The sequence below is a fragment of the Cynocephalus volans genome, chromosome 2 (genome assembly GCF_027409185.1).
Source record: "Cynocephalus volans isolate mCynVol1 chromosome 2, mCynVol1.pri, whole genome shotgun sequence".
NCBI lineage: Eukaryota > Metazoa > Chordata > Mammalia > Dermoptera > Cynocephalidae > Cynocephalus > Cynocephalus volans.
In genome coordinates, this window is record NC_084461.1 from 157,300,367 (window position 1) to 157,328,025 (window position 27,659).

The following is a 27,659-nucleotide window of genomic DNA, read 5'->3' on the forward strand; positions in this document are numbered from 1 at the left end:
GAACTCCAGCTCTACCACTTACTAGTAGCCAACTCTTGGGTAAACCATTTCTAAGTTCTGGGCCTCTGTTTCCCTATCAGTGAAATGGGGAAAATATACCCACATAACAGGACCTTTATGAGTACGAAATGCGAAGTGTCAAAAAGGCAGACCGTAACCAAAGTGAGAACCCTGAGCCAAGAACCGCTCGAGCCTGTCCGAGAGGGAGAGGGCTGCTGTGGAACCAGCAACCGGATTTCGAATCCACAGTACACGTTATGAGGACCCAAAGACAGCAAAGAAAAATAAACGCCGGCACCCGCACCAGGACGCGGTCTGCAACGCACAAACCTCGCGAGACTTGTGGGTCCGGCCAAGTCCTCCCACCTACATCTCGCGATGCTGGGACGCATGAGTGGCTCTCGATCGGTTAGGGCTTACGGGGAAGATGGAGTATCCCGGGTTGGGCAGCGTGGAGGCCGTGGACGGCGGAAGGGCCGGGCCATACAACAGCTCGGAGGAGCGGGAGGGCCGGGAACCGGACGGGGTTCGCTTCGACCGCGAGAGGGCGCGCTGCCTGTGGGAAGCAGTGTCCAGCGCTCAGCCGGTGGGGAGGGAGGAAGGTGAGTCCGGGGGCCTTTGGCGCAGGAAGCCCCTAGCTCTGCTCGCAGGCAGCGGCGGAAGCGCCGGGCGGGACAGCGGACCGGCCCGCGGGTCTACGGTCACGCCCCCTAGCGCCCGGCCCGCCTCCTTGCGTGATGCGCTGGGGACTCCTGGACTCATGCTGTCTAACAGGCACCCCCGCGCTCAAGGCCTGGGTTTTTTTTCTCCCATTCTTTCTTATCCACCGGAGCGCAGCTTTTCCCAAACTCGAGACTGTAATGCCTATTCACGTTCTCTCAGATACCGCAGAACCGTCCTTGCCAGACCCGTAGCCGAGCCAAGTACCCCTCCCATTTCTCCCTGACTCCCCAACGTCGCTGTCTCCAGATTCTCCACCCGTGTCTCTCGACTAGTTTCTTCTCTCAAGCCCTGCACTTCCTAGGGCTCTGGAAGGCCTTCTCCTTACCTCCATGTTCCTGCAGGCCTTGGTGTCTGAGCCCCAGCTTACCCTTGTTCCTAGGTGTCTGCCCTGTACTTGCTTAGGATCCTTATTCTAAGGGCGAGAAGCCGGAGAAACTGGCCTGGGTATTCTTTGGCTCCAGCTTCTCTGTATCCCACACTTGAGCTGAAGTTGTAGAAGGCCACATCAGGGAGCATTTCTGCCCTGAAGCTTTCCAGCTTGCTCTGCATTTGACTTGAGACTGGATGAGATGGGAGATAGAGGAGGATGGAAAGAGCTGGTGTGACCTGGTTGTGTGACTCCCTTCACTGTCCTTTGCAGAGATAGCTACTTACCGCTAACCCAGATGCACAAGAACTGTATCTGGGCTTCTGTGCTAATCCTGTCAGGTATCTGCAGGGAAATCAGATCTCTCTAATGGTTTGTTTGCTTGCTGAGCAGACTAATCTTGGAAAGTTTCGTATGTTGTTTGTGAACTGACTGCCCTAGATAAAATTGAATTTTTTTTTTTTTTTTTTTTTTGTCTTTTTCGTGACCAGTACTCAGCCAGTGAGTGCACCGGCCATTCCTATATAGGATCCGAACCCGCAGCAGGAGCGTCGCCGCGCTCCCAGCGCCGCACTCTCCCGAGTGCGCCACGGGCTTGGCCCTAAAATTGAATTTTTCATCACATACAAGGAAGATAAGTTTAAGTGAGGGTAGTACACAGACTTGTATCCTGGTGTAAACTCCAGTTTAAAAACAAGTCTAGCCTGACTCCTAAATTAGTATATATACTGTTTCTGAGCCCCTATCTCTCTTGTACTTTCAAGCTTCTTTGGCACATAGTTGCACTCACCCACCCCACCCACCCTCATTTTCTTTTCATTAACTTGACGTTCACTGATGCCTCGAACTGGCTGGGCATTAGAGGTACGCAGATGAGGAAGATACTGTCCTTGCCCTGGAGGAGCTTGCAGTCTTGCCTAGGAAACAGACACCAAAACAGTTCCAGTACAGTGTAAGGGATGGAGTGAAAAGGAATGTCTAAGAGTTGGAAGTGCTCAAAAAGGAAATGGCCTTGGGCCAGCCCATGGCTCACTTGGGAGAGTGTGGTGCTCATAGCACCAAGGCCACGGGTTCGAATACCTGTATAAGGATGGCTGGTTGACTCACTGAAGAACGTGGTGCTGACAACACCAAGTTAAGGGTTGGGGGCTGAGCCTGTGGCGCACTCGGGAGGGTGCGGCGCTGGGAGCGCGGCGACGCTCCCAGCGGCCGCGGGTTCGGATCCTATATAGGAATGGCCAGTGCACTCACTGGCTGAGTGCCGGTCACGAAAAAGAAAAAAAAAAAAAAAAAAAGGGTTGGGATCCCCTAACCAGTCATCTTTAAAAAAAAAAAAAAAAGGAAATAGCCTTTAATTTGGTGGGACAAGGAAAGTATGCCCTGGACCTTGAAGCAGAGAGCACAGAAGCTGTGCTCTGAAAAGTGGTTTGCTTATGTACGTATGAATATACATTGTCACTGTTATGACCCAGCTCATTTCCCTGTTCTCACTTCTCCCATATTTATATGATGTCTAGGAAGATATCTGCAGCACTAAGTTCTACTCACCCTTTTTTTATTCCTGTTAGCACCTTCATTGAGTTATAATTTATATACGATAAAATTCATCCATTATAAGAGTACCACTCAATGATTTCTAGTAAAAGTTTAGAGTTGTGTAGCCATAGCCACAATCCAGTTTTAGAACATTTTCATTACCCAGATTAGTTCCTCTGAGCTGCTTTACGTTAAATCCCCACTCCAACCTCCTGCTCTAGGCAACCACTGATCTGTTTTCTGACTATAAATTTACCTTTTCTGGACATTTCATGTAAATAGAATCATAGAATATGTAGTCTTTTGAGCTTAGCTGCTCTCTCATTATGTTTTTGAGATTCAACTTCATTCCTTTTTATCACTGAATAGAACTCCATTGTATGGACATACCGCATTTTGTTTATCCATTTGTTAGTTGTAGACATTTGGATTGTTTCCAGTTTGCAGCTCTTATGAGTAGTGCTGCTATGAACATTTGTGCTCAAAGTTTTGTATGGACATATATTTTATTTCTCTTGAGTATGTCCCTAGGAGCAGAACTGCTGGGGAACTGCCAAACTTTTCCAAAATGGCTTCACCATTTACATTTCTACCATCAACATATGAGTGTTTCAATTTTGCTGTATCCTTGCCAACACTTGTTATTTTCTTGACTTGTTTGATTATTGCCATTCTAGTGGGTGTGTATTGATATCTCATTGCGGTTTCCTAAAGACTATTGATGTTGAGCATGTTTTCATGTGCTTATTACCCATTCGTATATCTTCTTTGGTGAAATATCTATTCACATCTTTTGCCCATTTTCTTTTCTTTTTTTTTTTTTTTTTTTTGCCCATTTTCTAATTTGATTGTTTGTCTTTTACTTACTGAGTTTTAAGTGTTGTTTATATATTCTAGATACAAGTCCTTTAGTAGAAATACGATTTTCAGATATTTTCTCGCTGTGACTTGTCTTTTCATTTTCAAAACAGTGCCTTTTGAAGCACAAAAGTTTTAATGAAATCCAATTTATCAATTTTTCTTCTATGGATTGGGCTTTTAGTGTCATATCTAAGAACTCTTTATCCTAACCCAGGATTACAGAGATTCTCTCTTGTGGTGCCTTCTAGAAGTTTTATAGATTAGCTTTTACATTTAGGTATGTGAACCATTTTGAGTTAATATTTTAATGTATGGAAGTTGGAAAGACTATCCTTTCACTATTTCACTATTGAATTGTCTTTTTTTGTTTTTTTTTTCCCTCGGCAGCTGGCTCGTGGAGGGATCCAAACCCTTGACCTAGTTGTTATCAACACTGTGTTCTAACCAACTGAGCTAACCAGCCTTGAACAGTCTTTGATACTTGTGTTGAAGACAATTGGGATTGGGCAGTTAGCTTAGTTGGTTAGAGCACCACCAAAAAAATCAACTGACCATAAATTTACGGATTTGTTTCTGGACTTTCAATTCTGTTCCATTGATTTATATGCTTGTCCTTAAGCCAATACCATACTATTTTGTTACTGTGACTTTATATAAAGTTTTAAAACCTGGCAGTTTTAAAGTGTAAGTCTTTCAACTATGTTCTTTTTCCAAATTGTTTTGGCCATCCTCTTACATTCTTTTCATTTCCTTATAAATTTTAGAATCAGCTTGTCCGTTTCTATTTTTTAAAAAACCTGCTAGTGCTTAGAGCAAGGTGTTGATAACACCAAGGTCAAGGGTTGGGATCTCCTTACTAGCCAGTTACCAAAAAAACCCACTAGGATTTTGATAGCAATTGCATTGAATTTATAGATCAATTTTGGGAGAACTGCCATCAAAACAATATTGAATCGTCCTATCTCTGAGTATTGAATTGTCTATTTATTTAGATCTTTAATTTTTCTCAGCAGTGTTTTGTAGTTTCCTTTGTAGTTATCAAAAGAGATTAAAATGTACATACGGTACTAAACTTCCAGTATTACTTTGAATAGAAGTGATAAGAACTGACATTCTACCTCAGGGGAAAAGCATTCTGTCCTTCACCATTGAATATTATGTTAACTCTAGATTTTTCATAGATGCCTTATCAGGTTGAGGAAGTTCCCTTTTTCCTAGCTTTGAGAACTTTTATAATGAATGGGTGTTGGATTTTATCAGATGCTTTATCTGCATCTAGTGAGGTCATCATATAGTTGTCCTTTATTCTCTCAATGTGGTGTATTACATTAGTTAATTTCCAGATCTTAAGCCAACTTTGCATTTTCCCATTTAATCACGGCATATATCCTTTTATATGTTGCTAGATTTGGTTTCTAATACTTTTTAAGACTTTTGTTTCTATGTTCACAAGAGATATTAGTCTGTAGTTTTCTTTTTTGTAATGTCTTTGCCTGGCCTCATAGAATGAATTTGGAAGTGTTCCCTTCTCATCTACTTTCTGAAAGAGTTTGTGAAGGATTAATATTAATTCTTCTTAAAATATTTTGTAGAAGTCACCAGTAAAGCTACCTGGGCCTGGGTTTTTCTTTGTGGGAAGATGTTTAATTATAGATTCAATTTCTTTAAGTATACTCAGATTTTTCAATTTCTTCTTGAGTCAGTTTTAGTCATTCATGTCTTTCAGGAATTTGTTCATTTCATCTAAATTTCTGATTTATTGGCATAAAATTGTTCATAACATTCCCTTATAATCCTCTATATTTCTGTGGGGTTGGTAATGATGTGCCCTCTTCAATTCCTGATTTGGGTAACTTGTATCTTCCCTGATTATTTTCCTGGTTAGTCTAGCTAAAGATTTGTCAGTTTTGTTGCATTTTTGTAGTTTCTAAGGTAGAAGCTTATGTTGCTGATTTGAGACCATTCTTTTCTGATATAGATGTTTAAAATTACAAATTTCTTTCTTAAGCACTGTTTTCACTGCATCCTATAAATTCTCTTTTGCTGTGTTTTCATTTAAATTAGTTCAAAATAATTTCTAATTTCCCTTGTAGTTTCTTCTTTAATCCGTGTTACTCAATTTGCAAATTTGTGGGGATTTCCTAGATTTTTTCCCATTGTGGATTTCTAATTAAATTTCATTATGTTTAAAGAACATACTTGGTATGACTTTAGTCTTTTTAATGTAGTGAGACTGGCATATGTTCTGTCCTGTGATATCCTAGAGAATGTTCATGTGTGCTAGAAAACTATATTCTCCAGTTGGTGGAGCATTCTGTATATGTCAGCTGAATCAAGTTGGTTGATATTGTTATTATAGACTCTTACTGTTTTTCTAACTAGTTGTTCTATAAATTATTGAAAGTGAGGTATTGAAATCTCCAACTATTATTGCTGGTTTGTCTTTTTTTCTTTTAAATTCTATCAGTTTTTTCTTTATACATTTTGAGGCTCTGTTGCACATTTATAATTTTTATATCTTCCTGATGTATTGACCTTTTTATTATTATGACATGTTCTTCTTTGCCTCTAATAATCTTACATGTACTAAATTCTATTTTGTCTGATAGTAATATAGCTATTCTAGCTCTTTTATGATTATTCTTTTTCAGTTTTTTTATTCTGATCTTATTTGTGTCTTTTTTTTTTTTAAAAGATGACCGGTAAGGGGATCTTAACCCTTGACTTGGTGTTGTCAGCACCACGCTCTCCCAAGTGAGCGAACCAGTCATCCCTGTATGGGATCCAAACCCATGGCCTTGGTGTTATCAGCACCACACTCTCCCAAGTGAGCCACAGGCTGGCCCTTATTTGTGTCTTTGAATCTAAGGTATATCTGTTATAAATAGCATGTAGTAGGATCTTGCATTTTTATCCAGTCTGACAGTCCTTTTTAGTGGACTATTTAGAATGTTCACATTTAGGGCCGGCCTGTGGCTCACTTGGGAGAGTGTGGTGCTAATAACGCCAAAGCCACAGGTTTGGATCCCTATGTAGGGATGGCCAGTTAGTTCACTTGGGAAAGCATGGTGCTGACCACGCCAAGTCAAGGGTTAAGATCCCCTTACTGGTCATCTTTAAAAAAAAAAAAAAAAAAAAAAAAAGAACGTTCATATTTAATTTAATTATGGATATTGATGTGAAAATTACATTTTCCATTTTGCTATTTATCTCCTTTCTGTTTTGTTCTTCTCTTCTTCCTTTCTGACTTCTTTTGTGTTAAGTATTTTTAGTGTACCTTGCTAATTCCTCTGTTAATTTTTTTTTCAAAATTTTCTCAATTTTTTCTTTCTTTTTTTTAGTTTCTTAGTGGTGCTTTAGGGATTACAGTATGCACCTCAACTCATCACAGTCTACTTCAAATTAATACTAACTTAGTTCTGGTAAATAAAACATTTTTTTTTCTGTAGTATAGCTTTATTCCCTCCCCCCTCCTTTGTGCTATTTTTATCATATTACATCTCTGAATGTTATAAACCTAGTGATGCAGTCTTTATGTATTATTGTCTTTTAAAGAAGTTAAGAGAAGAAATGTGAAAAAATATATATTCATAGAGTCTTTTACATTAACCCAGATATTTACCATTTCTGGTGTTCTTTATTTCTTACTCTGGATTCCGGTTGCCATTTGGTGTCACTTCCTTTCAACCTGAAGGGATTTCTTTCGTATTTCTTGCACGGTAGACCAGCTAACAATGAATTCTCTTAGTCTTTCTGGGAATGTCTTTATTCAGCCTTCAATCTTTTTTGTTTTGTTTCATATTGTTTTGTTTTTGGCAGCTGGCCAATATAGGGATCCAACCCTTGATCAACACCATGCTCTAAGCATGCCTTCATTCTTGTTATGTTTTGTTTTGTTTTTAATAATAGCTTCATTGATATAAATTTTACATGCTATAAAATTCATCTGTTTTAAATTTGCAATTCAATGGCTTTTAGTATATTCACAGAGTTGTGCAACCATCACCACTGTCTAATTTCAGAACATTTTTATCACCCCAGAAAGAAACTCCTACCCAGAAGCGGTCATCCCTGGCAACTATTTATCTTCTTTTTATCTCTCTGGATTTGCCTATTGTGGACATTTCATGTAAACAGAATTGTGTAAAATGTGGCCTTTTGTGACTGACTTCTTTTACTTAGCATGTTTAAAGAATAGTTTTGCTGGATGTAGAGTTCTTGGTTGACAGTTTTGTTCTTTTTCATCACTTTGAATATGTTATTACACTGCCTTCTAGCCTTCATTTTTTCAAATGAGAAGTTAAGCATTAATTGAATTATTCCACTGTTCATGAGTCATTTTTTTCTTGCTGTTTTCAAGATTTTGTCATTGTCTTTCAGCAGTTTGACTATGATGTGCCTAGGTGCCTAGGTTAGACTTCTTAGTATTTATCCTACTTTTGGTTACTTGAGATTTTTGGATGTGTAAATTAATGTTTTTCATCAATATGGGGAGTTTTCAGACATTATGCCTTCAGTTTTTGTTTCTGCCCCATCTCTCTCTTTTCTCCTTCTGGTATTCTTCTTACACAAATGTTGGTAGGCTTGATGTTTTCTCATTATCTATGAAGCTCTGTTTATTATTCTTCAATTTTTTTTTCTCTTTGTTCTTCTATTGATCTATCTTCGAGTTCACTGATTCTTTTGCCATTTTGAACCTGCTAGAGATTTATTGTACTTTCAACTCTAGAATTTCCATTTGATTCTGTTTTATACATATTCTAAGTAAGAAACTTCTTAGTACCACATCATCAGTGCCCTTACATTTGCTTTCTTCATGCCTTTTTCGTTGGATAAAAATTTGAGATTCTTGAGATCATCAGCAATATGGGTTTATAAAAGAGAAGTATCAAGGCTAAGTGGCCTTAATGGGGCTGTCTGCTTTATTCTTGTAGGCCACCCTGAACATTAGACTATGCTGCCTAACCATTTTTACCCATGGGTAGATCATATTCAGCCTCCCTTTCCTAGGTCCTTTTGTTATTTGCCTCAGCCTCAGATTGTCATGCCATTATGGAACTCATACCTTGGGTGAGATTTTACTCCCTCTTCAAAAAGATAAGGTTTGGGCCGGCCCGTGGCTCACTCGGTAGAGTGCGGTGCTGATAACACCAAGGCCCCGGGTTCAGATCCCATATACGGATGGCCAGTTCGCTCACTGGCTGAGTGTGGTGCTGACAACACCAAGTCAAGGGTTAAGATACCCTTACCGGTCATCTTTAATTAAAAAAAAAAAAGATAAGGTTTTGTTCTCCATGCCCAAAAGTTAAACACAGGTTAATACTGTGTTTTCTACAGCGTGAAACTTGTGTAATAGGTGATTTTAGGTGTTTCCAAGTCAGATCAAGAACAGTGAGAACAGGGCCGGCCCTGCGGCGCACTCAGGAGAGTGCGGTGCTTGGGAGTGCCGCCGCGCTTGGGAGTGCCGCGGCGCTCCCACCGCGGGTTCGGATCCTATATAGGGATGGCCGGTTCGCTCACTGGCTGAGCGCGGTGCGGGCGACACCAAGCCAAGGGTTGCGATCCCCTTACCGGTCACAAAAAAGACAAAAAAAAAGAACAGTGAGAACATTATTCCCTTTTCAAGTCTTTCAATTGTTCTGATTCTATCTGGGAAGAAGTCTTAGTTGGATACTACTATGTCTTAAAACCTCTCTTCAGATTTGCTGCTCTCATTCTTAGGGAGTGCTCCAAGCCTCTGTCACCAATATCTGGCTAGAATTATTTTATTTTTATTGTATTTATTTTTGCTGGTATCTGCTTAAATTTGTGATCTAAAGATTCCTTTCTACAAGAAGTTACTTAGGGTTGGCTGGTTAGTTCATTTGGTTAGAGTTTGGTGCCATAACACGAAGGTCATGGATTCAGATCTCCATACTGGCCAGCCACCCAAAAAAAAGAATAAAATAAGTTACTGAGTAAAGAAAGTTGGTATACATAAAGTACTAGCATAGCTGGTGTGAGAACATAGCATGAGTCGTGACAGCAGGAGGTGAGGGGTGACTGAGGTCTGCTGCTGTCCTAGTATGGCATTCCTTTACTCAGTGTCTATGTTTGAGGCAGGGTTCAAGGACAGTGCTGTTGAGGTAGTATTTGTCAACTCAAAGATTTTTTTATTTTCCCCTCTGTAGTGGAGCACATGATCCAGAAGAACCAGTGTCTCTTCACCGACACCCAGTGTAAGGTTTGCTGCGCCTTGCTCATTTCTGAGTCCCAGAAGCTGGCACATTACCAGGTATGCCATTGTAACTTTAGAATTGCTTTACTTTTCAGACCCAGTGTCAAGCCCCCACTTCTCCCGGGCTTGCACAGTGAAGTGTAATTCCCTCTTAGCTGCCGAAATGTTGCCTCCATGCGTGTTGGCTTGTGACTTGAAGATTGACTTAATTTCTCTTGCTGATAACACCAAGGCCACGGGTTCGGATCCCATATAGGGATGGCCGGTTAGCTCACTGGGTGAGCGTGGTGCTGACAACACCAAATCAAGGGTTAAGATCCCCTTACCGGTCATCTTTTAAAAAAAAAAAAAAAAAAAAAAAAACTCGGGAGAGTGTGGTGCTGACTTAATTTCTCTGAGTCTCATCTGTCCTATCCAGATCAGGATCATGTGTATATCTTCCCTTGCAGTTTGGTATAGTAGAAATTATGAGCTTTGTCTTTAAATGAGTTTGAATCACAACTCTGCTACTCACCTTGGTCAAGAAACATCACTGTCTTCAGCCTCAGTGTCCTCATCTATAAAATAGAGATGATCTCATAGATTGTTGTGAAGATTAAATCTGATATCATATAAAGTACCTCGCACTCAATAAACTAAGTTTCTTCCCCCACCCTCTCCTCTTCACAAATTTTTGCGAGGATGAATCAGATGAAAATCTAGTAAGTGTTTTAGAGCGCCTTAGATATGAAACGGCATTTGACTATCTTTGATCTTTTTCCTGGGTTCTTGCAGAGCAAAAAACATGCCAACAAAGTGAAGAGATACCTAGTAATCCATGGAATGGAGACATTAAAAGGGGAAATGAAGAAGCTAGACTCAGATCAGGTAATACAGCTGCCACGTTGAGACTGTTTGCTTCCTGATGAAGCCAGCAGGCAGTTTGGCTTCAAATCCCACCCCTGTTGTGTGACCTGGGCAAATCTTGTTACTTCTCTGAACCTTGATTTCTTCCTCTATAAAAATGAGGATGCTGTCACTACCTTTCAGGATTTTTCAAACTAAAATGAGGGAAGGTTTATAAAAAGCATCCAGCACAGAGCCTGGCACATAGTAGGGACTCAGTAAAAGTAGCCATTGTTATGCATTACCGCCCAGTGGTTTGTTGGAGCAGGAAAAGAAGGTGCCCATTCCTAGGAGAAAGTAGAAGGAAGCCAGTCTGCTTGCTTTCTTGAGAACCAGGGAAAAGACTTGAATGTTTTGAATACATAAGTAGAAGAAACACCTTTCCAAATGACTGTTCTGATTGAGAGGTAATTGTATTTGCTTTTTGTCTCAGAAATACTGTGAGAATTATGCTGAAATAACCGCCAGTACCTCAGAAGTACCATTATTTTTGTTCTGTAGGAGGCTATGCAAACATCATGGGATGAGAAGTCAACAGACTAGGACCCAGTCCTGGCTCTGCAACTTACTGGTTGGGTGACTTTGGGCAAGTCACTTAATCTCTCTGAACTTCACCCATAGAGTAGAGATAAATCCTACTTCTTAAAGGTATTGTAAAGTGAAATTCCCGTTCCTAGTAGATGCTCGATAAATAAGAGTTTACTCTGCAAACTGCTGCCTCCTATTATAGTGGTCATGGGTTTAAAAGGGCCTTGCTTGTCCCTTCTCAAAACTCACTGGACTCTTCCAGACCCCTGTTCCACTGCTTATGATTTACAAGTCAGGAAGACAAGATTGACTCTGTGACCCTGGGCAAGTAATTTCACCTATCTGCACCTTGGTTTCTCATACTCTCAGGGTGGCTCAGTAGTTCAGATGAGATCACAGTACACCTTATTCCCCAACCCACCCTGCTGCCAAAGAAATACCAAGCCCAAAATATCAGTAGTGCCAAGCTTGAGAAATGTTGAATGAATACTCTATTCAGAGATCAGACTTTCTCAGAGAGAGTTTAGGAACCTTTAATATAGGCTTGAAACGTGTCATTTTCTAACCTAATCATAATCAGCAAATAAAACCCAATGATCTGCTTGTTCGGTAGATCCTGAGCATCTACTGTGTGCCAGACTCCAGCTGGGTGCGAGGGATAAGAAACAAAAATGAGTCAGATAGTCCGTGCCCAAACGTTGTGCCCAAAAGTCTCCTAAGCTATGACACTGTCAGTTTAGGGTGGCAAGTGGTATGACTGAGGTGTGTTTAATGCTCTCTGGGAGTACAGAAGAGGAACAAGTTTCATTCTTCCTGTAATACACACACAGAGAGGGTTGATAATTGTTTGCTGAATTATTTTCTAAGTAAAAGTGTCCCAGAAGAGCTGATATTTAAACTGGGCCTTGAAGCCTAAGCAGACATAATGCCAGGCAGGAAAGGAAGGAGGAGCATTCTAGACAGCAGGAATGGCCCAAGCAAAGCAAGGAAGCAACAGAAAATAAAGTGGGGAATGGCGAGTAGAGACTGAGACTGAGTAGCTGGAGAAGAATCCAGAAAGGTAGGTTGGGGTTAACGTGTGAAGGGGACTTTAAATGCCCATTCTCCTATGGGCAGTGGGGAACCATTGAAGATTTTCTGGCCGGGCAGTGGCATGATCAGACCTGTGTTCTTTCTCCCAACCAGAAGAGCAGCAGAAGCAAAGACAAGAACCAGTGCTGCCCCATCTGTAACATGACCTTTTCCTCCCCTGTTGTGGCCCAGTCGCACTACCTGGGGAAGACCCACGCAAAGAACTTAAAGCTGAAGCAGCAATCCACTAAGGTGGAAGGTACTGGTTTTCCTGAGTAGAGCTATATCAGGACCCCTCCCGTCCTCAGGGCACCATTGCCAGATGCTCCTAGAAATGCTCACTTGGGCCACAGACTTGGAGAGGTTGAATTGCTTTTGAGAGCCCTTAAAAATGTCAAAGTAGACTCAGCTTCACTGAAATGCAACTCCAGACTTGTGCTCACCTAACCTTCCTTTCTTTGGTTATATCAATTTTTCTCTAGAGGCTTCTTAGCCTAAGCTTTTGTATTAACTAATAATTGTAACTCAAGAGTGCCAAAGTCCTCCAGGCCACACATACTATGAGAACATTCTATCTCCTACCTCTCCCTTAAATTCTATCTCCTACCTCTCCCTTAAATTTTTCCCTCCCAGCATGAACCTGCCCTTATTACTATGTATTCCAAGTTGAAAACTACATCCTTGTCTCTTTCACATGCTCAGGTTATGCCCTGCTCACTTTAATCCTCAAAAGCTGTCTACTCAAGACAGGGACTTGCCTGTCAAAGCTGAATACTTCATTGCTGCCACCACTGCCCAGCGAGCTGTTTGCAGCTACCATGAATTCATTCCCAGTGCTGTGACTTCTAAAATAGCCCTCTTTATCTTGTCACCACTGGGGCTCAGCCCTTACTTTCATCTCATTAACTCCTGACTTTCTGGGGTTTTTAACTTCTGCTAACTGCAATTAGTCAAGAGTAAAAGTATTTTGATCTTTATTTCATTTTTTTTCTTGGTAATTTTTGCGTCGCTATTTTGGGCCAAGAAGTAGACTATACTATAATACTTATTCTTTTTGTTGTATGTATTATGAAAACAAGATAACAATGTTTTGGAAGGCTTTGAAGATAGAGTGAAAAATCGTTCATAATTATACCCTCTTATCACACTCAAATCTAGTTATTCATGGTATCAAACAATAGAATATGGACTTTGAGGTCAAGTTTATCCTGGCATTGCTTTTTACCATTTGTGTGACTTCTTTGTGTCTGAGTTTCCCTACCTATAAAATGTAAATAATGCTATCTACTTCATAAGTTGTGAGGATAAAATAATGTTTATAAAAAACCTAGGGGACTGTCTGGTTAGCCCAGTCAGTTAGATCATGGTGCTGATAAAACCAAGGTCCAGGGTGTGATCCCTGTACTGGCCAGCTGCCCCCCCAAAAAAAAACCAAAAGAAAAACCTAGGACATAATAGATGCTCAGTGAATGACAGCTGCCATTATTAGTAGTGTAACCATTAAGATAGTTAGTGAGTGGAATTCCCCTATAAAATGCAGTAGTTGGTCAGGCATCCACCACATGGAGCATGTCATTGGCCTTGCTTATGATCGATTCATCGTTAACTTATGTGTACTAATGGCTTTTGTTTAAAGTCAGCATTGGTACCAAGGATGGTACCAGCAGTTAAAGCATTAGGTCAAAGGAAGCTAGCTTAAGAACCGAACTTTATAAGGTCACAGACTTATCTTTCTATAAATGGGAAAATTCCCTGGAATATACTTGGTCCCCAAAATTCCATACTCAAGAAGTTATTTTCCATATTTATTTTCTGCCTTTGCCACATGCAGATGTATTTTTATATAGTTATAATCATAAAGCATGTATCATTTGCATCCTGCTTTTACTTGTCATTTAATTTTGTAGTTTAAGCACATTTCCATGTTATTATACAAGTTTATAACTATATTTCTGCAATTAAACATTTTCCTAATATAAAAGTAATATAAGTTTGTTGTAGAAAATATGGAAAATATAGATTAAATGGGAAAAAAATTTCCCATAACTTTACTATTTAGAGATAACTACTGTTAACATTTTTTGAGTACTGTTTCTCCTGTAATCTTTTGTTATGTGTATGTGTGTATATACAAGGGGACTTTAAAAAGCCTGTGGAAAAAAATTAAATTAAAAGATAAAAATTAAAAATCTAAACTGTATTTCTCAACATAAGCCCCATCAAGTTGAAGACACTTTTGTAAGCAATGATACCAGCCATTTAGTCTGTCCCTAAAGAACTGAGGGTCCTGGGAATTTAACCATGTCAGTGCAGTCTTTTTTACATTATTAACTGAAGAAAAATGGGTGTCCTTTAAGGATTTTTTTAAGATTAGGAAGCACTAGCCAACCACCAAAAAGAAAAAAAAGAAAGAAAGAATGTTGGGGCTGGCCAGTTAGCTCAGTTTGTTAGAGCGTCGTGCTACTAATGCCAAGGTCCAGAGTTCAATTCCTGTACCAGCCAGCTGCCAAAAAAAAAAAAGATTAGGAAACAAAAAGAAATTAGTAGGAGCCAAATCAGTACTGTAAAGTGGATGCTTCAAAACTGTCACAGAATTGCCATTGTTTGATGAGAGGAATAGCAGGAACATTGTCCTGCTGGAGAAGGACTCTCTGGTAAAGCTTTCCCAGGCATTTTTCTTCTAGAGCTTTGGCTTATTTTCTCAAAACACTCTCATAATAAGTAGATATTATCATGCTTTGGCCCTACAGAAAATCAACAAACAATGCTTTGAGTATTCCAAAAACCAGTTGCCATGACCTTTGCTCTTAACTAGTGCACTTTTGCTTTGACTGGACCACTTCTACCTCTTGGTAGCATGGCTTTGATTGTACTTTGTCTTCAGGATCATAGTGATAAAGCCATGTATTATCTCCTGTTACAATTCTTCAAAGAAATGCCTCAGAATCTTAATCTCACTTGTTTAAAATTTCCTTTGAAGGAAATTTTAAAATTTTGAAAGCTCTGTTCATGTCTGCAGCTGATCTGGGCATAGTTTTGGTACTCACCGAGCGGAAAGTTTGCTCAACTACAATTTTACAGTCAATATTGTGTAAGCTGGGGGCTGGCCCATGGCTCACTTGGGAGAGTGTGGTGCTGATAACACCAAGGCCACAGGTTCGGGTCCCATATAGGGATGGCCGGTTAGCTCACTGGGTGAGCGTGGTGCTGACAACACCAAGTCAAGGGTTAAGATCCCCTTACCGGTCATCTTTACAAAAAAAAAAAAAAAAATTGTGTAAGCTGGATCACTGAGATGTCTGTGGGGTTGACTGTTGTTTCTGCTATTAATCGTCAGTCCTCTTCAATTAGGGCATGAGCAAGATTAACTTTTTCCTTGTAAATTGATGTGGATGGTCTGCTGTTGTGGGTTCATCATCAATATAGTCTCGTCCTGTCTTAAAACAAGTTATCCATTTGTAAACTGCTGATTTCTTTGGGGCATTGTCCCCATAAGTTTTTCCTCAAGCATTGATGATTTCACCATTCTTCCACCCAGTCTTTACCGTAAATTTGATGTTTGTTCTTGCTTCAATGTTAGCAGAATTCATGTTGTTCTCATAGGGGCTCTTTTCAAACTAGTATCTTATCTATCAATCTAGATCCTGTTCACACATGTTATAACAAGTTAGTACAGGTTTATTTTGGTGCAAAAAAATTTTAAACACACGCATAGTTTTTTTATTGTACACATTTTCCATGAACCTTTTGAAAACCCCTCGAACCCCTTATATGTGTGTATATTTGTTTTAATATATATGTAGATTAACTCCATGTACCTGTGCATACAAACGTAGAATAATTTAAATAACCTTATTGTTTTTATTAAAATTATGCATACTCATTATGAATTATTCCAGTTCAAGAAGTGCAAAAGGTACAAAGAAAAAAGTAAAATATCACCCAAATCTTACCACCAAAAAAAAAAATGCTGTTAATGTGTTGGTGACATTTTAAAATACCAGTATAGGGCCGGCCCGTGGCTCACTCGGGAGAGTGTGGTGCTGATAACACCAAGGCCACGGGTTTGGATCCTATATAGGGATGGCCGGTTAGCTCACTGGCTGAGTGTGGTGCTGACAACACCAAGCCAAGGGTTGAGATCCCCTTACCGGTCATCTTTTTTAAAAAAATAATAATAAAATAAAATAAAATAAAATACCAGTATACACATATAGATTGTATCTTTTAACAATGATATGATCATATCGTATATATAATTTTCTTTTATACTTTTTTCACTTAATATTTATATTTTCCCATGCGATTAAAAACTTTTTCATGAAGATTTTTTCTTTTTTTTCTTTTTTTGTATTTATTTCTTTTCTTTTCTTTTTTCTCTTCGTAAACATTTTTAATGGCTACATCATACCACATTTAACATTCCTCTAATGAACATTTAAGTTTTCTCCCTCCCCCTTTTTTTTGATGTTATAAATAACACTTCAGTGAACATCCCTGTAGAACACTCTTTCCATATTTAAAGCTATTTCTTGAGAGAAGAGTCAATAGCTCTCATTTTTATTGGATGTCCATTAAGCAGTTCTTCCAGCTTTACTTAACCATTCACCTCTGAGGCTTCTCAGCAGTATCTTTTAAAGAATGACTTTTCTCTCTTAATGACCACTATTATCTCTTTTCTGATGTCAGAAGTTCGTAGTAGAAAAGTTGGAAAATACTAAAAAGCACTGTTTACTCTCTCTGCTTTTTATTTTTTTTCTATACAATCACCTATGAGTTTTTTATTATTGTTTTACAAAATTGAGGATACAAAAAGCAGATTGCTTTATAACCTACCTTTTTTTCACTCAACACCACAAACTGAATATTTTCTCATATTATAAAATATTCTACAATATGTACATTACTTTCAAATGCCTTGCTGAAACAAAATTAAAGGCCAGAGAAATTGAGGTTCCTTATACTGTAAAACCATTGTGGGAAAGGCCAACAAATTTCTCCTGACTTGCTAAAAATCCTCAAAACTTCCCCAATTGAAGTGGTACAGGGACAAAAGAGCATCTGAGCCATCTCATCTATCCAAAAATGCTGCTGAGCCCTACCCTTCTTCCACCACTGGTGGGGATTCTGGGCCCCACATTTTTAAAGCAGTGGATGCTAGGTTGACACCATTCCAGCCACAATGACTTGTTAGTGAGACATGACATCCACTTTATAAGGAAGCAGCACAGCCTACAGTCAGCATCAAGACATGTTGACATCTTGACATGATGCTCACAAATATGCCCACACCAGGTTCTGATTAACTGAATTTATTGACCAGAATCAGGGACGTTTTCTGAAGTGAAAGCATGAGCTGTAGCCTTCAGGTCTTCTTTCTGCACTCTGGCAGCCTGGCATCACAAAGAGGGCATCGGCTTTAGGGTCACACAGATCTGGGTTCACTCCCTAGCTGGGTGATATTGTGCAAGTTACCTCAACTATGTGAGCCTTGGTTTTTCTCTGTAATTGCCAAAATGTTACCTACCTTCTTGGGGTAGTTCTGAGAACCAAAGGAGAAAATGTATGTACAAAACACATAACTAAATGTTAACGTTGGGCTGGCTGGGTATCTCAGTTGGTTAGAGCCCAGCCTTATAACCCAAAGGTCATGGGTTCAGTTCCCCATACCAGCCAGCCACCAAAAAAAAAATCATGAAAAATAAAACATCCTTTAAAAAAAATGTTAATGTCATCCTCTTCTCCCCTACTCAGCCTAGAATGCAGTGTAGCCTAAAAGGCATCCCTAGTATGGTTGCCTTTTCTAAATGACACTGTATGAGCTCCAGGATCTCAGGACCTCAATTTCTATATCTGTGCATTGGTTATCAGCTCTGAAACTGGGGTACTTTGAGGATGGGATTAAAATACCTAAACTTCTTGTCCCACTTGCTGTGAATTTCCAGGGAAATTCACTTAGGGACAAAAAGACTGCAAGTATGCATCTCTAGTCTGTTGTAATTTGGCAACTTGATAGCAGAAGTTCAGAGCCTCCTCAGAGCACGAAAAAAATCAGGATTCAAGTAGTTAAAACTGCTGAACAAAATAGCTGGTCTTTGGGCTCCCCTAAATCTTCCTAGTTTTTTCAATTAGAGAAGGCATTCACTGTGATTCACACAGGCAGTGCAACATCTGCAAGTGTGATTAACTGGTGACACAGCCTTTCTTTCCATTCAATATACTTGAAAGCCTGGCACCTTCTGGGGTTTTTTTTTTTTTTCTTTTTTCATTGTTTCTGTTTGAACTCTCTTACCACAGCTCTGTCGAAACGCCTTACAAATCCTTTCCTTGTGGCCTCCACCTTAGCCTTGCACCAGAATAGAGAGATGATAGACCCAGACAAGTTCTGCAGCCTCTGCCATGCAACTTTCAACGACCCTGTCATGGCTCAACAACATTATGTGGGCAAGAAACACAGGAAACAGGAGACCAAGCTCAAACTCATGGCACACTATGGGCGGCTCGCGGACCCTGCTGTCACTGACTTATCAGGTGAGGGGGCCCAGCTCACACCCAGACCTGGAGCAGGGCTTAACCACTGGGGCTTCCTCTACCAGCCAAGACTGTGCTTTTCCTCCTTAGATGTCTAAAGCAGGATGTGCAAATTCGGATGCCTTACAGAAGCCAGACAGGAAATTTAAATGAGTGAGAGCCAGGAAGGAATATGGTTAGCTGAAGAGTATATGCCACTCCTAGCCAGCTCTAGACAGTTGTTATCATGTATTTCAGTTTTTCAAAAGATTCTGGAAAGCTAGATTGGTATAGGAATTCCTCTGATTTTTATCTTTTTTTTTTCCTCTTTTTTTGTGGGGACTGTTGACCAGTACAGGGATTGAACCCTGGACCTTGGTGTTATTAGCACCATGTTCTAACCAGCTGAGCTAACCAGCCAGCCCTCTCTGATTTTTATCAGCACCACACTCTGCCTTTTTTTTTTTTTTTTTAAATGATGACCTGTAAGGGGATCTCAACTCCTGACTTGGTGTTATCAGCACCACACTCCCAAGTGAGCCACAGCCTGGCCTCCTCTCTCTGATTTTTAACTGTGCAACTAAATTAAAAACATTTTGGACCCCGTGTGAATCAAAACTGTCTGCAAGCTAGATTTGGGCCAAGGACCACCAGTTTGTAACCTCTGATTTAAATTCCCAAAGTGTCATCCACATTTCTTGTGTGAAGGCCTCAGCAGCCTCTGCTAGATTTTAGAGTGTTCTCAGGGCATCCTCCCTCAGCATCCTCAGAGGCCTGCATGTACCCCTGAGATAGTGTGATGAAGAAGGAGACTACTCTGGCTCAGAGAATATTAGCTACTTCCCTGACCTCAAGATGTCAGTCAGCCTCTCAGGAGTAAGAATTCACAAAAAATTAGGGACCCTTCCCATCACAGTAATTACTCACAGCCTATAGTAAGTGTTTGCATTGCAGGAAGATTATTTTCTCTTCCATTCAGTCAGTAAATATTTATTTTTTATTTTATTATTATTTTTTTAAATTTTATTTTGTCAATATACATTGTGGTTGATTATTGTTGCCCCTCACCAAAACCTCCCTCCCTCCTCCCTCTCCTCCCTCCCCCCCAACAATGTCCTTTCTGTTTGCTTGTAGTAAGTATTTATTGAGTACCTACTGTGTTCCCTCTTTGGGGTACAGTAGTGACCAAGACTGACACAGTCCCTGACTCATAGAGCCTATATGAGCATTGATGTTGGTCCTTAGGGCTCCCTTAGGTGATGGTCATCCTCCCCAGTCCATGGAGATGCAACACCAAACAGTCAACACTTCAGGCTCCCACAGCATCCAGGTGTGGAACAACTTGGCTTCAGGGAGCCTGCTACTCAGAGTCATCTGTGCTCTTTCCATAATCATGAAGAGGGTGAACAGCCAGATGCCATACACATTCCAGACTACATATGGGAAAGGGCAGGGATCATGCCTCTCTAATAACCCCCCAACCACCAAAGGCGGCCATACAACACAGGCCGTGCCTGGACCATACCAACATAGATGAAACAGGTGGGAAGAAGCGGCCAGGAAGCAAGAGGGAGAAGACTGAGCCAGATCCTTTAGCAATGTGTCAGGGCAGCGATTGCTCCTCCAGTGCCATTGAAGTACACTGCTTTATAAACCTCTTCAAAATAGGGAAGATATGATTGATATTTACTTACTGTTTCCACATAGAGGCAGTGAATTCTTTTAACAGAATCATTCCCATATGCTAAGGAATCTGGAAACTTGACCAAGTTGCTCAGAACCCCCTTCATGATGCCCTCCTTTCTTTCGCCTGCAATTAATAGGGACAACATGGTATGCAGCTGGCAGGACCCTGGGATCCCTTGTAGCTGACTTTTATTTCTTCACTCCAGCACCCACACACACACACTCCCCTGCCTTTACTCCTCCCCATCCTGGTCATTCCCTCATTATCTCTTGTCCACTGGCAGGACTCTGGCACTACAGTATTTTGGACTGCTAACTTGTATCTGTTCTATTCTTTTATCTCAAGGCAAAGCCTCCTTCCTGTATCTGCCCTCCTCCTCTATTTGTGTAAGACTAGATTATCCACACTTAATCCTAGAACTGTAATCTTGATCCTTTTTTTCTTGCTTAAGGCATCTGACTCCTTTACAGATGGGCCAAAATCTTTAATTCCTATAAATAGGTATGATTTTCCCACTTCACAAATACTGAAGTTGAGACCAGAGTGACTTGTTCAAGGTCATACAGCTGATAACGACCTTGATGTTGTGGGTGCTGTATTTAATCCTGACAATAACTCTGCTGTGAAACTTTGATTATCCCCATTTTACAGATGAGGACATTAGTATCAGAAAGATAAAGTGATTTGCCCAGAGTCCCACACTAGAGTGGCAGAACCAGAGCCAGCAGAGAATGGTTCCCAGAGAGCCCCTGGAAAGTGTCTCATGGCAAGTAGGGGTCAAATGTGAGTTGACCCAGAGTGTCCAGATCCCTCCCACCATGAGCAGATGTATCATCTACCAAGCCGATCAGACTTACATTTCTCTCATATTTTACCCAAGAAGGCCAGAACTAAAACCTGCATGTTATTCAGGCAGCTAAATTATTCTAGCACCCAGAGCACTGAGCATGCCCCTGTGTTGTTGAAAGCCTCCCCTGCTTCACTGCATCACTTTCTCCCCCTACTTAGGGCTTTGCCTTTCACACAGCAGACCTGCTTCTATTCCATCCATTAAATTTAGATACATGGAAGCCGCCATTGGTCTTGAAAGAGCTCATGCACACATGCATGCATGTATGCGTGTGTGTTTGGAATAGAGTAGATTGCAAAGTTATTGAGAGGCAAGGAAATGGAGAAACGTGTAGACAGCTCTTTCAAGAGGATTGGCAGTAAAAGGGAAGAGAGAATCAAGGTAATAGCTACAGGGGGAAGAGGAATGAAAGAAAAACCTAACTTGAGACAAGTGACATTTTTCTGCTACAGGGGCTTTTCTAAATAAGCCAGATGTTTAAAAATCAGCTCTATTGACTTATACTTTATAAAGTCACGCAGGTAAATGAGAATACCAAACATGTAAAACTAGCAGATGGAAATTCATTAGTGTATACTGGACAAACCTGCTTTTTTAGAAACACCAATAAATTCTACAGTTGCCCCAAATGATGATTTGAATCTAACTTATAGATCAGCAAATAGTATGCTGAAATCTTGTACCTCATGGGGGATATAGGTGATGCTAGAAACCTGTGGTATAGGGGGAAGAACAGAGGCTTCACAGTCAGGCCAGAGCAAGTACAGCTCTGACCCAGTAAACCAATAAACCTCTCTGAGCCTGTGTAAACCTCATTTGCATAGTGGTTGTAAGAATCCAAGGACATAAATATACAAAGTCCTGTTACAGTGTCTGGTGCTTAGTGGGTTTTGTAATCTGGACAACAGTGACTCTTAACTATTTGTGGTTGTCACCTCCATACCAGCCCCAGGTCCCTCTCCTGACCTTGCGGGGAGGGTGGTTCTCCTAGTTCATTATGACATCTTTTCCCTGATAGTGTTGAACCTTGATAACTTGATACCTAAACAGGACCTTGAATTCTGATTGCAATAATTTTCCCCTTAAATGCTTTAAAGGGATGTGTCTTCCAGGAAATACCTGAAGATACAAGGGAAACAAATGTAGCTGAGAACATTGGTGAACTTAAAGGCCCTAAAAGTCATGTGTGCAGCTGCTTTTCTTATACAGCTAGCACCTGGCATGCTAGAATAAGTACACTCTTTGTAGTCACCAGGCCTGAGGTTGCCACTTACTAGCTCTGTGTTCTTGGACATGTGACTGTGCCTTATTTTCCTCATCTATTAAAAAAGTTGTAATGATTCTCACAGGATCATTATGAGGGGCAAACAAAATTATATGAAGTGCACGGCCTATGTCATGCATTTGGTAAATAGTCACTGTTTTTATTATAAATACTATGATTATAAGTTTTGGTATAATTGGTTTGAGGTTGAGAAAAGCTAAGGATCAGAGAGGGGAAGGGATTTAGCCAGGTCCCTTGAAGACAGAGCCAGGAATCCAGTCCCATATCTTGTCTCCTAACTCACTGCTACCCCATGTGGGAATAGACTACTTTGTCATCGGAGCAGCCCTGGTAGTGAGACAGGGTGTCTGTGAGCCCCAAGGTAGTAAGACAGATTGATTTTCATAGCAGGCATTCTCATTAATTACTATTATTGCAAGCCTGAGGAAAGTGGCACCTTCCCAGAGATCTCTCAGTGAAGGGCATCGTTAATGAGGCCACTTAGCACAGTCATGGTGGAAAAGTCACCCCTTTGTTCTGTCATTCTTTTATTTACTCAGCAGACAACTACTCTGGGCCAGCCTGTATTCTGGGACTGAGGACACGGAATGAGAGGTTCCCAACCCCAGGGAGCATGTAGGCACATAGTCTGTGCCTCCTGAGCACTGAGGCCTCTGGGATTCTCATTAGGACTAACCACCTCACCTTGCCCCACCTATCAGTCCTCATCAGAAGGGCATTTGCATGCTCTCTGAAAAGAACCAGTCCCCAGGTCCTGTCTTATTGGATAACTAAGCATCTTGATTTTGATGTGTGTTTCAGCTGGCAAAGGCTACCCATGCAAGACGTGTAAGATAGTGCTGAACTCCATAGAACAGTACCAAGCTCATGTCAGCGGCTTCAAACACAAGAACCAGTGAGTAACAATCCTTTGAAATTCAAGGGTCTGCGGCAGGAGCTCAGGATTCCGAGTCAGAACAAAGCCAGATAGTCCTCAGCTAAAATGGAATCCTGGCAATCTTTTCTCAGTCAACGAAAGATAAATCAGTTAACAGGAAAAAAGTGTCTCCTCTATCATTTTTTTCTCCCATCAGCCTTTGGACCTGCTGGGTTGAAGGTTTTAGTAGACAAGCATAGATGATTTCCTTGGTGGTCTCCTAGGAGTACCTGGATTTCCTGGCCTGTAGCAGTCTGACTAGGGAAGCATTTTTTTTGTCCCGAAGACCTTATTTTTCACTGCTATCAATTCTGTGGCAGGAGCTCCCTCTTCAGGTCATTACCAAATATGACCAGGTTCTTTCATTGATCAAATAATTATTGAACATCTTCTAGGTGATCGCCAATACCAACCTAGTCTCTGCTCTCACAACCTTACATTTTGCTGGGAGGAGGCACTAAGCAAGTTAACAGATTGTTATAAGTGTTTTGAAGGAAACAGATGAACAGAGAGTCATCTGTTCAAGATAATCTTGAAAATCACTGACATTCATTGAGCCCCTGTTCTGTTGCAGGCCATATGCCAAGCAAATTCTCTCAGGTAATCCTTACAACAACCCTTGGAGGAGGGGGTTGTTAATTCTCATTTTACAGATACAGGCAACCAGCATTCAAAGTGATACTGCAAGGCGAACCCATGATTCAAACTGAAGCCTGTCTAGCTCACAGCATGCTCCTCCCAGGGTATCATGCTGAGAAGGCGGTTGTGACTCTATATAACATGAAGAGGATAGGGTCTTCCTGGTAGGGCCTACATGGTTCTGTCTCTTCCTCTCTATGTATGGTATGAGCTATGTGCCACAACATAAGCTCCTGATAATGTAACCCTTTATAAATGACGAAACTGAGTTTAAGGCAGGCAAGTCTGCTGAAATGACTGCTTTGACTTTGGTGGTTGGTTCTGCATTGCCCATTTAGCCTAATTAAAGGTGTACAAAACAGTGTTGGAATAACTAATGTCCTTGGTCCTCTGTAGTCTACATGGAGTCTCCTCTCCCACTGTAGCAGATCTTCCTCTTTACCTGTGGATATGTCTTTAATTTGGGGGATTTTTGAAGCTTATCTTAGGTATGGGCTTGAGACAAACCCCAGCAACCCAGCCTGGAACTCACACAGTGTTTCAACATGCCTCTCTTGCAGCTTGGCTGGTGGCAGTTTCAGTAGACCATCTGGAGCCAGCCAGAGCCTTGCCCTGGAGTTACTCAGACTTGAAAATGCTAGTGTTATTTACTGTTCTCTTCCTAAACTTTCCAGCTATGTGACCTTGGGCAAATTAGTAAACCTCTCTGAGCATCTAATTCTTCTGTAAGATTAAAGCTACAATTTGTTGAATACCTAATTCAATCTTATTAAATTGTCAACAACAACTCTGAATTAGGACACCTCCCTCCCTTTTACAACCAAAGTAAGTCTAATGTCAGGTAGATTAAATGACTTGCCCAAGGTCACATAGTTACTTGGAGTTAGACCCAAGATTCAAACCTGTTTTACTATAAAGCTCATTCGTTTTGTTCTTTTTTTTTTTTTTTTTTTTTTTTTTTTAAAAGATGACCGGTAAGGGGATCTTAACCCTTGACTTGGTGTTGTTAGCACCACGCTCAGCCAGTGAGCGAACCGGCCATCCTTATATGGGATCCGAACCCAGGGCCTTGGTGTTACAAGCACTGCACTCTCCCGAGTGAGCCACAGGCCGGCCCTCATTCGTTTTGTTCTGCCACTACCAAATGGAGCTTATTTGTCTTGCCTTACATGCTAATGAGGGTTGGAGATAATATATGTGAAGTATTAGTACCAATAAGGGGAGCTATTGATAAGCATTCATTCATTCAACAAACTTAGTACCTTATTATATGCCAGCCCCTGTTTTGAGTACTGGGGCTACACAGTAGGAACCAAGACCAATAATGTCTCTGATCCTTTGTATCCTCCCTCTGGTGGTAGAAGCAGATCCTAAACAAATCCATAAACAAATGAGACAATATCAGGTGGTGCTTGGTGCCCAGAGAGTGGGTTAGAGAGTGACAAGAGCCACTTTAGGTTGACTGAGGGGGAGAAGGGTACAGAATGAGGTTGGTAGGCTGGCCAGTTTGCTCAGTTGGTTGGAGCGTAGTGCTGGTAGCAAACACCAAAGATCCAGGGTTCGTTCTCTGTGCCAGCCAGCTGCAAAAAAAACCAAGAACAAAACAGAATGAGATTGGTGAGGGTACGTAGCATCCAGGTCTTATAGGGCACTGTGGGCAGAATAAATGGTTTAATATAGTGGAAAGGCATGGGCTACAGTCCTGAATCTACCACTTAAAAACTTACTTTAGTCCAACCTCATAATCTTTCTGAACTTTAGTTTCCTTGTATTTAAAATGGGAAATGGGGATGCTATTCCTCACCTGGCATAACAGCCATGAGGATGAAATAGGATGATGGAAACTAAGCACCTAATATCATGCCTAATATGCAGTGGGCCTCAGTAAAGGAAAGCTGCCCTGCTTATTACTCCAAGGTCCTAGAAGAGCTGTACTACCATTAGAATAAGCTGCTTGGTGCTATTACAACCATGCCACACTCTGACCCTGTGCCTTTGTTCCATCTCAAATTACAGGTCACCAAAAACAATGACATCAACCCTGGGCCAGATTCCAATGCAAAGGCCATCCATTCAGAAAAACTCAACCACCTTAGAAGACTAGAGGTGTTTCTGCCCAGCAACCCAGGTTGGACCAGCCATGAGCCAGCTTCCTGTGACTATGGTCAGCCCTTGGCTCCCTCTTCCTCCTTTCTTACAGCAAGAGAATACATTGGATTGGGCCAAGACACCCTCTGATTGGTCCAGGCAAATCTACTCCTGCTCCTCCTCTTTGGTACGGATCCTATAGGTCATGACAGGGGAGGCAGGGGTCTTAAGATGACTTGAGGTTTCACAGGGTTATAGTTTGGAGGATGGCTTTCCTCCTTCCCTGACCCCTCTGGGTCATATGTCCTAAAGCTCCAGCACCTATCTTTGTTCTGAAGGTCAGTTTGGAGCCAGTTCTTGCAGCTAAAGAACAGAGCTCTCCCTCGGCTCTAGGCATCTCTGGTGAAATCTGGAGCTTTCATGCTAGACTCTGGCTAGGACGGGAAACAGCAGGTGGAAGTAGCTGCCACATGGGAGCTTGGAGCTGATGTGACACTCCCCTTCCCCCCCAAAATGCAGGCTTTCCTAAGCCTTGGACCAGATACTGGCCAGTTTTGCAGAACCAGTTGTGCAGGTTTCTGCCAACTGTAAAGTCTCCGCCTGGAGTAATGACACAGTCTTGGCAGAGCTTGCTAATCCTCCTGCCCTTTCTCCATAGTTCCTGAATGGTGCTAAGGATCTGCAGCAACTGGGGACAAGCTGGAGCTGGAGAAGGCCTCAGTACTCAGTAGGATCATGGGAAACTCCAATGGGAACCTTTAGTCTCCTCCATCAGAGGTTCTCTGACCCAGGGTCATGTGGGAAAGTCCCCCACATGGAATTTTCCTAGATAGTTCCGTGCCCTTAAAGGCAAACTGCCTCATGCCAGCCAGATGAGAGGTCATTGCTGCCCTTTGGCCCTACTAGTCCTCACCCTCCCCTTGTACAACAGACCACCCTACCCAAGTTGCTGTGGTGCTAGCCTTCCCCCATCATGTATCAGGAGATTCTTGAGAACCAGAGAGCCAGATGGGGCCCCAGGGAGAGAAGTGGAGAGCTGATGAAGGAAGCAGAAGTTCCCCAGGCCCCAAAACCAGATTTCTCTAACTCTGCTGTGTTTTATGGCCTGGGACTTAACTGGGAGTGAATTTTTCCTTGTATCTTTCAAACAAGAATTCCAGGGAGTGTCACCATCAGAAGCCCCTCTTCATTGGGTCAAAGAAGCCCCTAGCTGCTCTTGTGGCCTCCTCCCCCCACCCCCATCCCATCACCTGTGAAAAGCCCTCGTGTATTGTGTGTGGGTGTGTGTGCATGTCTCTTGGTCACTGAAATATCCAAATAAAGAATTTCTCCCATGAGCCAGACTGCAACTTAACAGACCTAGGGTTGGGGGCCATATTGCTATTGTATCTAGTATATCTACCTTGATCCCTCATTCCCACCCCACTCAGACCCCCAGGGCCTTCATTACTGATCTTAGTTGTTGAGACAGACAGACATCCAGATGATTTGGCAAC

The 27,659-nt window shown here is 41.4% G+C and overlaps 1 protein-coding gene across 5 annotated transcripts; it reads left to right on the forward strand.

Annotated features, from left to right (window-relative positions):
• Positions 1-427: 427 nt before the first annotated feature.
• Positions 428-27,659, forward strand: ZNF346 (zinc finger protein 346). 5 transcript variants are annotated; one of them, XM_063086898.1, is made up of 9 exons: positions 428-602; positions 838-887; positions 1,745-1,763; positions 9,658-9,761; positions 10,479-10,571; positions 12,303-12,447; positions 18,534-18,719; positions 23,322-23,415; positions 26,092-26,244. In XM_063086898.1, the coding sequence occupies exons 1-9, from the start codon at positions 428-430 to the stop codon at positions 26,177-26,179; spliced, it is 954 nt and encodes a 317-aa protein (XP_062942968.1). In that variant the 3' UTR covers positions 26,180-26,244. The 5 variants fall into 5 exon arrangements, with proteins under 5 accessions (XP_062942968.1, XP_062942969.1, XP_062942971.1 ...); XM_063086899.1 differs by lacking the exons at positions 838-887; positions 1,745-1,763; positions 18,534-18,719; XM_063086901.1 differs by lacking the exons at positions 838-887; positions 1,745-1,763; positions 12,303-12,447; positions 18,534-18,719; positions 23,322-23,415 and having other exon boundaries at positions 26,092-27,659.

What these genes read in the sequence shown, in the direction of transcription:
- ZNF346 (XM_063086898.1), top strand. Translation starts at nt 428, where the DNA reads ATGGAGTATCCCGGGTTGGGCAGCGTGGAGGCCGTGGACGGCGGAAGG. An exon ending in AGAAGCTAGACTCAGATCAG is followed by an intron (nt 10,572 to 12,302) that starts GTAATACAGCTG and finishes TCTCCCAACCAG; the next exon opens with AAGAGCAGCAGAAGCAAAGA. An exon ending in GCAATCCACTAAGGTGGAAG is followed by an intron (nt 12,448 to 18,533) that starts GTACTGGTTTTC and finishes CCTCCACCTTAG; the next exon opens with CCTTGCACCAGAATAGAGAG.